Below are 10,846 nucleotides of genomic sequence, written 5' to 3' on the forward strand. Positions count from 1 at the left end.
GACACTCATGCAATATTCCACTCTCTCACTGTGCAATAACACATGCTAACTACTGTGTAGTCTGTGTAATATTTTACTAATTTTATAAGGTCAGTACATCTCTGCAGTACAAGTGCAATAATCCAAGTCAAGTACAAGTAGTCTGTAATATTTCAACTTATTTATAAGGTCGGTACATTTCTGCAGTACAAGTGCAATAACCCAAGTCAACTACTAAATGGCGTAATGACACCACAATAGGCCCGTAAGCAACATTATTTGGCCGGGCCCCATATGAATCAGAATCAGAATCAGAATCGAGTTTATTGCCATTGTTAGTGAAGAGGTTCACAACTAGGAATTTTTTGTGGTACAGTCGTGCAACATGAAACATATATGAAATAGTAAATAAAATTATAAAAATCTCTAAAAACACTAGGGTATAAGGCATGCAAAAAATATACTAATATATACACTTAAGATAAAAATATGGATAAATATAAAAAGTAAAATGTACAAGGTAGTGCAAATAGAGCAGTGTGCAATACAGCAGTGTGAATGGCATGGGCAAGTTATGGAGTCTGACATATAGTGTTCATGAGTCTTATGGCAGAGGGGAAGAAGCTGTTTTTATGGCGGGAGGTTCTGGTCCGTATGGACCGTAGCCTCCTCCCTGAGGGGAGAAGTTCAATCAGTCTGTGTCCAGGGTGAGAAGGGTCGGCTGTGATGCGACCTGCACACCTCCTGGTCCTGGAGACATACAGGTCCTGGAGTGATGGCAGCTTACAGCCGATCACCTTCTCAGCAGAGCGCACAATGCGCTGCAGTTGGTATCTGTCCCTGGCGGTGGCACCAGTGTACCACACGGTGATGGAGGAGGTGAGGATGGACTCAATGATGGAGGTGTAAAACTGCACCAACATCCGGGTTGGCAGCTTAAGTTTCCTCAGCTGCCGCAGAAAGAACATCCTCTGCTGGGCCTTCTTGACGAGGGAGCTGATGGTCGGCTCCCACTTGAGGTCCTGGGTGATGGTGGTGCCCAGGAAGCGGAAGGACTCCACGTTGGAGATGGGGGTAGGGCTGTCTGTGAGGGCAAGGGGGGACGGTGGGGCTGTGACCTTTCTAAAGTCCACGATCATCTCCACTGTCTTTTGGGTGTTCAGATCCAGGTTGTTGCTGCTGCACCAGGACACCAGCCGGTCCACCTCCCTCCTGTAGGCAGACTCATCACCGTTCGAGATGAGCCCGATGAGGGTGGTGTCGTCCGCAAACTTGATCAGTTTCACGGACTGATGGCTAGAGGTGCAGCAGTTGGTGTACAGGGAGAAAAGCCAGGGGGAAAGGACACAGCCCTGGGGGGATCTGGTGTTGATGGTCCGTGTGTCCGAGACAGTTGTTCCCAGCCAACATGTGATAAAGGTTCAGGATACGGAGACAGTTCCATAAATTGGCCAAGAAGAAACAATTATGAAATTCTCAGTAGTCTATGATCACACATTACACACGAAAAACTAGTGACTGCGGGTCTTAAATGGAACCACTGGTGACAGCGCACCACCACATGTTACAGACGTCACAAGGTCCAAAAACTAATTTTAGGGGGATGCTTATCCAATGTGTTTGGTATAAATATGGTCCAGTGTTTTCAATAATATCAGCATCAGGTGGGTTTAAGAGGAATTTTTTGCACCATTACATCTACAAAGAGACGTCCTAGTCTACAATTGCATAAGTGACTCACCAGGTGTCGGTGATGGGGCCCCTAATGGGTTGTGGGCCCCTAAGCAATTGCTTTCTCTGCGTACCGATATTTACGCCATTGCAACTACTATGTAGTCTTACCTTAGCTCTCTACTGTGCAGATATTTTTTTTATATATATCTAAGGGAAACATATTTTTGGACATAACCTTTTTCTTTTTTATGCTATTTTGTATTATATAAACTCTCTTTATATTTTCTGTTGTATTTTTATCTTTTAGGGTATCTTGCTTTAACTCTTTGTACACTATATAAGCTACTGGAAGCAGTATCTCCCTGAAGGAGTAATCCCAAAGGATAAATAGTTGATTCTAAGTGTAAGTCTATTAGATTTTTTTAATGAAACATAAATAGCAAATGTTTGTGGAATCACAAGCACTGCAACAATTAAGCTTGCAAAGTTATCAGTTGATTAAAAAGCTACTAGGGTGTCTTTCTTCTGCTTTCTGAATCTGGTGTCCCTCTGCCCATAACCACCATGGTAATACGTAGGTAGAATCAACATGGTGGTCAGTGGGAAACAACTTACAAAATCTGACTACTAAGGACTATTGATTTTATTTTTTATCTTATAAAAAATGTGCTGGGGTTATCTAATGCTTGGTGATAGGATGTTGAAACTATGCAGTTGGTTTGGCAGATAGTTTTCACTACATCCCAAAAATCAGAATATAGGAAGGACCACGAATGGATGGTTTGAGTGCTGATATTTCTCCCCAGGATGGTGTCACAGCCAAACAGGAACAGATGAGGAGCAATGACTTAAATATTCCAGCAGATGGCAGTAAAATGCCAACAAGCGCCTGTCTGTAGCCGTTTTTTTTTTTCTGAAAAGAAGAAAACAAACATGGCTTCCATCAACAGCATCGAGTGGAGATCTATCTGCGACAAATTCACCAACGCCCAACATCTGACCGAAACAGAGTCCAGAAAAGACCCAGAAAACGACCCGTTCCGGTCCAAATACAAAGCCAGGGAGCTTCTAAGAGAAATCTACTGCTCCCTGAAGAGCTTCGAGGCCGGGGACGGAGAGGAGGAGGCCGGCGGAGACAACTGCGAGCAGCCGCCCCCTGCTCAGCCACTGGACGGTCAGAGGGAGGATGGGTTCAGCCGGGGCCTCAGCGGAGACTCTCCTGCGGGGATGCGGGCGGCTAAGCTCGGGGCTGTGGAGTACTACCTGGGGGTTAACCACGTGGACACGGAGGAGCTGTCAGCCGGACAGGAGCATCTTATGAACTGCATGAAAATGCTGGAGAAATGCAGGGTGTCATCAGAGAACGTCTCTCTGTTCATCCATGTCAGGGTAAAACTGGTTACTCCCTCATAAATGTTTCTCCATAAGCTCTAATCTTTACACCCCCCCTGTGTGGAGCTCATCAGCTGATGCTGATCATGTGTTTCTTTGTGCTTTCAGAACCAGCTGGGTGTCCTTTGGGCTGGCCGTGATGAGACAGAGACAGCTCAGGGTTTCCTGGAGACAGCAGAGTCCATCTACCAACACTACATGAAGGAGGTGATGCTGATTCCCTCTCAGAGTGGGAAATTGTCCATTTGATCTGAGTAATCTGCAGGTCTTGATAAGCACTGGGGATGTTTATAATCCTCATCCTATTAGAGATTAAATAGCACTGATTTGGAAATATACATTGGCTCAATCAGTTGGATCCTTTTAAGTAAAAAAGTACATTTGTGTCTCTGTGTTTACAAAATCAAAGATTTTATTCAACCAAGCTATTATTATTATGGGGTAGTAGGTAGTGTTAATTACCAGTTACAGGGTAGAATCAATGTAGAAGACAAGGAAAATATTGTTGTATAGCTAAATGAATCTAAACAGATCCACTCTCTGTTTGTTTAAGTTGAAAAAAGGTGCAATTTTCTTCCTCTTAAGTTGAGGTCCATTTCTAAGCAGAGGAGGAGCTAGATGGGGGGCCAGGGGTGGCCACGGCCATCAATGGCGTAACGACACAACAATAGGCCTGTAACCAACATTATCTGGGTGGGCCCCATATGAAGTACAACACCCCATCCGCCCCCCTGCCCGCTTCCTCCCCCGCCACCGCCGCTGCTGCCGTAGACAACCGATAACACACTTCATCATTTCATCATTCTTCACCTTCACTAGACATGGGTATACTTTAGTATATTCTGCTGTAAAATGAGTCTTATCGGGCTACCTTGAGTTTCACAGCCCCCCTCCTCACCCACGCCCTCTACATTCATCTCCTGGTCACAATCTTCACTCACTGTAGCAGCAACGTCCACCTCTGCCTCTTTAGTTGTTTGAAAGAATGTGTATATTTTGGGAAGTTTTTTCCGTTCTTCCAGCAGCTCTTCTTTGCTTTTTCTTTTCTGGAATAAGTACTATAAGTACTAATAAGTACTTCTTTTTGGTATCCATCGTCGCTAACACATTGTACATAACGGTTATGTTTTTAATCAACACTCTGGATTAGCCATACTTCCAAGTCGTATTGTAAAAAGAGACTTTTTTTTTTTAAGATCTTGATTTCAGTTTGACACATATTATGGGAGTGTTTTTTTTTGTTTTTGTTTTTTCACCAACCGCCTAATGAACTATCCAGTTATTAACATAGTAATTAAAAGTACCACTGTCTGCTTTGTCGTGTGTAAACGGGTCACCTTGTGTTGGGGTATTAATAAGGTCCGCTCAGTTGATTTAGTATCAGGTGGGTTTAAGATGAATTTTTTGCACGATTGCATTTGCAAAGAGATGTCCTAGTCTACAATTGCATAGGGGGCCTACCAGGTCTCAGTGACGGGGCCTCTAAGAGGTCGGGGGCCCCTAAGCAACTGCAGGCTCTGCTTACCGCTAGTTACGCCATTGATGCCCACCCTTAGCCAATCATTGGCCACCCTTACCATCCCCCCCCCCCTCTAATACAGATGGTGGCAGCAGTAATACTCTCAGGTGGAAAATTCATTTAAATTTTTCATATATTACTTACTATATTTTCATGTATTCATCATTTCTTGACAACAAAAAACTGCGGTTAATTATGCACATCAATATACTAATATTAACGATGATACATACAGAATTCATGCTGAATTCATGCTTAACTTTGGCTTAACCCTGAGGTTCTGGCGCCTATCTACTTTCAGCCACCTCTCAGTGTACAAGATTGTCTCAGATATACAATCATCAGTTATTTCCGTCTGTGGGATGCTAAGCTAACTGCCTTTTGTGCACTGAGATGCATTAAGTGAATAGAAACAAACCCATGCATATGTTTAGTCTACCTTTCACTCCCCTCTGCACAGGCTCCTCTGTCTCCCTCTTCTGTTAAGTTCAGGAGCTTCAGACTCTGTTTCTGCTAAAATTTCAGAAAAATCATCAGACGATAGACATTACCCACTTCCAAGCGGTTTTGGTTTTTGGTTTAAATTCAAACCCTCCTGAACGCTTGTGATTGTTGTGTTTTCCTTATTTTCCTCAGGATGGGAGGCCTCCGACTGACATGACAGAGTATTTCAGCACAGAAGAGAACCTTCTGACACACCAGGAAAGAACGAAGAGGTAGTTTCTCTTATAGTCCGTTACAAATTTCAAAACAAATCATCTTTGGAAAATAGTTGAAGCTCTCTTATTGAACGCATCCAAGCTCCAAGTCTCTCTGCAGATTCTCTTATTCCTTTAGCTCTTGGCTTTGACTGGGCCATTTGAACAGATAATAATGCTTAGATGTAAACCTTTCCTTTCCTCTGAGCTGTTTACTGTTTGATATATTATTTTATAACATATTTTTACTTTAACCTTCTCTATGACTTGTTTGTGATGTTGATTTCTCTGCTAGTGTGTCTCGTGTTAATATGGTGTCACTTCACTCTGTATGTTACCAGGTTTGAGTTGGCGTACACCCATACCATGTACTACCTTGCTCAAGTTTATAAGAACCTGGGTATGTTTCCGTTATCAGTGCTACTGAAATATGTTGGTTTAAAAACTGAAAACTGAAACCAAATAAAATAGTTGATTTAAAGATAAAGATGATTTTTTTTAAATTTCTTGTTTAATGGTATTTATGACAAATCATTTGACTTGTCAGGTGAAAACGAGCGCGCTGCCACCTACTGTCACAGCACCCTGCAGAGACAGCTCCAGTTGAACCAGTACAGTCCAATGGAGTGGGCCCTGAATGCTGCCACACTGTCTCAGTATTATATTACAAAGGTGGGGCTTGTATGACTTTAATCTGAAATATAATAAGCATTAATCCGTTTTTTTTTTCTTTTTTTGTTGTTGATTTTACTCGTATCCGCATGTAAATAGATTAAGATTTATGTTAAAAGTTGATCTGTTTAGGGGATTTTTGTGTATATTTTTTTTTTTGTTAAATATGTGCTTTTTTTGTTTTTCAGGGCAGATACATGGAAGGCAGGCACTGCCTTGCAGCAGCTACTGTTATATCCGGTTTGGCTGGAGAGGTTCCCTCTGAAGCTGCTGCACAAGAAAGTAAATATCTGCTAAAAAATGCTTCACTAATGGGCAGTAAAAGCCTCACCATGCAGCATAATAACTGTTTTTGTATCGTAGTAACATGTTCCTTGATTATTGCGAGGATTATATGTGTAAAACGAACCGAAGACTGCTCAAGCCAGACTTACTTACACTAAAATCTTTTGTTTATCTTATGTAAGCCTGTTTATCCTTCCTCTCATCTGCGTTTGGGACATCTTTCTGTCCGTCCCAGGTGAGACAGAGAGCGAGCGCAGGGAGCAGCTTCGGCAGAAACGAGCAGAGATCGCCAGATGTTGGATTAAATACTGCCTCAATCTCCTGCAGGACTCCAAGAAGCTGCTGGAGGTACTGCACAAGCATGTGAACCGTCTTATAGGATTGCCTTTTGGTTCAGTTAAAGTTTCTTTATGTGCTTCTTAGAACTTTAAACATGCGTTGAGTTATAAAAGAAAGTCTTTTGATTGTACATCAGGATAATATCGGTGAGCTGGATACTGATCGTCAGGATGAGTTGAAACAGGCAAGAAGGCAGGAGGAGGAGGAGGAAGAAAAGGGCAGGAAGAGTGCTCTGTTGTTTGGATCAGAGGATACATTTGATTCCATCGCAAGCACAGAGGAAAAGGTTTGTATCTATCTGATGCCTCCGATCTCTTTTTTTTTTTTTTTTTTTTCTTATCTGCAGATTGTGTACCAAAGGTCATTTTCAGCTGGGTGTTCATGTTAGGGATGTGAGCTTCTTAGAGCAACAGTCGTTAAATGTTAACGTTTCTTTTCACAATCAATATATGCTCATTATAGCCCAGGTAAATCACATTCAGACTTAGCAAAGAGTTAAAAATACAGATAATAAAACAGTTTATGAAACGGGACAAATTCACAATCTATTTTTATTAAAAGTTTGCACAAATATTTAGAGGTCGATATCAGAGATCTTTCAAAATGTGTGATAGGAAGTAGGTTTGAGGAATTAATTGCATTTGCAAGATAATCAAAATTGATAAAAATTCCAAATTGCAGAGGCGCTCAGTTTTGGCAGTGTTACATTTAATAACATTTTTTTTTTCCCTTACTGCAACCCCTCAAGTTGTGGTAATATGTTTAAAGTGGGTTTGCTGCCAGAAAAATTTAAGATAAACTTCCAGCTAGCATGCAGATCTATGCAAGCTTGTAGAAATAAGCATTTTTCCAAACTAAGGTTACAATAAAATCCTTTAACAATGCACTCTGGACAAGCAAGCTTTCAAGGTAATGAAAAAGCTGAAACTTTGTAGTGAAACATCTACATCATTGTGATTAGTACAAAGGAGATTTGAAATAAATTTACAGTTGCAATATCGGTTGAAATTAATCGCAATTTAGATGTTTGACAAAATCATTCACCCCTAATTGAAAGTGAAAGTTTGCAAATGTTTGACATTAAAATGTCCTAAAAAAAACAATAATGTGTAACATGTATATGTTTTTTTTATGAACACATGAAAGAAATTCCACGGTTCTACAGAGGCAGACAGCTTGGTGACCTTGATGGTCACACGTTGTCGGCCAGAACGTTTTGGAGCTACTGGAAAGCAAAAGTACAGAACCCCTCCATAGCTGTAGACACACACTTTGTGTACGGTTGTTCATGCAACCACTAATAACAAGGTGCTGAACATCTGAGTATGAATGCACATCTAAAGAGGAGTGAGACTCTGCAAGCGAGACCTTTCTGCAGGAGAACTGTGATCTAAAGACTGTTGCATATAATTCAGAGAAGTACTGATATTTTTGCTTTTGGTGTCAGATCTTCATACCGGCCCATTACTACAGGCTTCTTCAACGATAACATGAACATATTCTGTTAGGGGAAAAAATTAAGACATAAATTAATGTAATCATGTCTTTGTTTACAGGTGATGTGTTTGTTCCCTCTGGACTTTGCAGAGGCCAGAGCTGTGTTCCTGGTGGGACAGAACTATGTAACGCAGGTATGATCCACAAACAGCAGTTTATTGGACAGACTGGCATCGGCTGCGCTCTAGTTATCAAGGGTCAGATAGATTTATAGATTTATAACATCTTTGTTTATCATCTAACCAATATATATAAAGGTGTTAGGATTCACTTGGCTTTCGTTCCTATCCATTATTTCAATGTTCCCACTGTGTTCTATAAGTTTTGACATCCAAGGAATCAGCTTTAACTGAGCTGATGCAAAGTTAGCACATAGAGTTTAAATGTATCATATTTGAAAGATAATATTCCATCAATTACATCAGTTCATGATATATCTTATATGGCTGTGATGATTGCTGATCATTAGTCTGTGCAGCTTGGCCTGAGGAATAATTATCAGAGGCCAGAAGAGATAGAAATCAGTGAGGGACTTTTGTAAATACATCTTAAAGTCTTACAGAGTTGCATAATTTCTTTCTTTCCTCAGACAGTCATGCATCCAGGTTATGCACTAAATGCTACTTGGTTTATGATTATAGTCATGGCGACATTTAGTTTCACTTCAGCATTTTGGTCAACCTTAAAAACCGTTTTGGTCTCATGAAAGTTACCTCCCTGAAGCTGTGCATGTAAGCTGATGTTAGATCATGTAAAATTGTGCGTCTAACAGATTTCATGTGTCCATCCTACCTTTGGTTCCAAGGCTAAGGAGTTCTTTCAGATGGATGGATATGTGACGGACCACATAGAGATTCTGCAGGACCACAGCTCTCTGTTTCGGGCCCTGGCTTTCTTTGAGGAAGATCTGGAACGCCGCTGCAAAATGCACAAACGAAGAGTTGACATGTTGGAGCCAATCTGCAATGGTGCCGATTTCTGACTCAATGTTCTGACTTTGCAGGAATTTGCTTTCTAAATTGTAACCGGATCAATGTTCTACTGGTCTGTTTGTTTCTAGACTTGAACTCTCGATACTACCTGCTGATCCGCAGGCAGCTGATGTTTGAGTTAGGGGAGACTTATAATGACATGATGGACTTGAAGCTGACTCTGGCCAACAGACAAGCAGACAACCATTCTCTAGATAGCCATACCATTAAGAAATTCAACCATCTCTGCTCTGCCTCTGCCAAGTGAGTCTCCATTTAGACAGCCTCTCTGTGCCTTTAACAATTCCTGAATCATTTAAAATCCTCTCCTCTCCAGGTATTTCCAGATGTTCATAGATTCGCTGTGCTCACCAGAAGGAAAGCCTCCTGAGCACCTGGAGGAGGAGGTGCTCAGACCAGCTCTGGTGGCCCGATTCAGAGTCGCTCGACTTCACAGCAAACTGATCAGCTCCTCACCCCCAGTTCAGATGGAAAATCTCAACAGAGCTTTAGAAAACTACAAGTATGATCACAGACATGTTGATATGCAGTCATTGGTATGCCTTGTCGGTTCTAAGTTTTTAATGATGCCAAACACACAGGTATGTGGTGGAGTATTGCGAGACTCACCCTGAAGCGGCGGTTTCCGTGGAGACGGAGCTGGAACTCAGCAGAGAGATGGTCGGCCTTCTTCCTCTAAAAATTAACCGCCTTAAATCAAGGATGGCAGCAAACAACTAAGGACCAAGTTGAAAATTCCCTCTCTACTGGCTGATATACTGCTAAACTGATCATGTTAACTACATCGTATCTCGTTACTTTGGCACCAGAGAAGCTTAAATGTAAATTCTGATAGTTTTTTGTTAATGTACTTAAGTGTTTGTTGACTTCTCTGTGTTAAGCATGCTGCGTTTGAATGCATCACAGCCAATAACTGCTGCAATGTGCCCTGAATATTGTGCAATAAAGTGGTAATTTCATCTCTCATTCCAGCTCAGATAATATGTAGCATATTGCAGTTAAGTGAAACAAATTTTAGGTAGCAAGGAAAATAAAAAGTTGGTATATTTTCCAGAGCATGGATTTGTGTTCCACCCTCTGAACCTAACAGGATGTTTCATGATGACCTGTTTGCTTCGTCAGATTAAATTTTTCCCTTCTAGCATTAGTAATTACTGGAACATTAACTCACTAAACCTCATATTTAGTTGCCTCCTCTTCTCAAAAAAATTCCAGTTTTTTTCTCTTCATTTAGTTTGAAATGACTTATTTGTCTGATTTTGCTCTTCCTACCTTTGACGTAAAATTTGATTTCAACTTTTCCACAGCAATTCAACAAATAAAAATTAATGACTAACATATACTGAAATACTACAAACCATGACAAAAAATATTCAACTGCAATTAAAACATGTATTGGCCAAACATACAAAGTTTCTGCTGTTTGCAATACAAAAATAAATCTAAATGGCTTAGTAGTCGTGGTTTCTTACAAAAAAAAAGTTTTATGACAAACTCTTAAGTAACAGACTGACGGCCAGACACCAGCTGCTCCTATGTCTTTCGAAACAATTGTTTGTAGACTGTCTTGTTTGAAGTTTCACTTATACCCAAACTTCCACTTTCCTTACAACCAAACATTTCCTCCCAAGACTGGATAAAATCCATCTTACCCACCACATGTTTCAGGCTTCCTGTGCAGGAGGAAGCAAAGCAGCGCTAGATTATCACTGAGCCACCACCATGGCTCAGCACCATTTTAACTTTATGCTTCATTCCGTCTCCTCAGCCTACTTATCTGCAGAAAAATTGCTGTTTTT

General features: G+C 41.0%; 1 protein-coding gene across 1 annotated transcript; it reads left to right on the forward strand.

Annotated features, from left to right (window-relative positions):
- The first annotated feature begins 2,586 nt into the window (after positions 1–2,586).
- kif1bp (KIF1 binding protein) lies at positions 2,587–10,333 on the forward strand. Its single transcript, XM_015386444.1, has 13 exons — positions 2,587–3,042; positions 3,154–3,252; positions 5,201–5,280; positions 5,604–5,662; positions 5,810–5,934; positions 6,123–6,216; positions 6,455–6,567; positions 6,695–6,844; positions 8,115–8,189; positions 8,861–9,023; positions 9,116–9,290; positions 9,364–9,549; positions 9,629–10,333. The coding sequence occupies exons 1-13, from the start codon at positions 2,587–2,589 to the stop codon at positions 9,765–9,767; spliced, it is 1,914 nt and encodes a 637-aa protein (XP_015241930.1). The 3' UTR covers positions 9,768–10,333.
- Positions 10,334–10,846: the final 513 nt, after the last annotated feature.

The sequence above is a fragment of the Cyprinodon variegatus genome, unplaced genomic scaffold (assembly GCF_000732505.1).
Source record: "Cyprinodon variegatus isolate N-32 unplaced genomic scaffold, C_variegatus-1.0 Scaffold369, whole genome shotgun sequence".
Lineage (NCBI taxonomy): Eukaryota > Metazoa > Chordata > Actinopteri > Cyprinodontiformes > Cyprinodontidae > Cyprinodon > Cyprinodon variegatus.

Coding starts and splice junctions, on each gene's coding strand:
- kif1bp (XM_015386444.1), top strand. CDS start 2,587: ATGGCTTCCATCAACAGCATCGAGTGGAGATCTATCTGCGACAAATTC. Junction 5,935..6,122: donor CTCAGTATTATATTACAAAG/GTGGGGCTTGTA, acceptor TTTGTTTTTCAG/GGCAGATACATGGAAGGCAG. Junction 9,291..9,363: donor CTCTGCTCTGCCTCTGCCAA/GTGAGTCTCCAT, acceptor TCTCCTCTCCAG/GTATTTCCAGATGTTCATAG.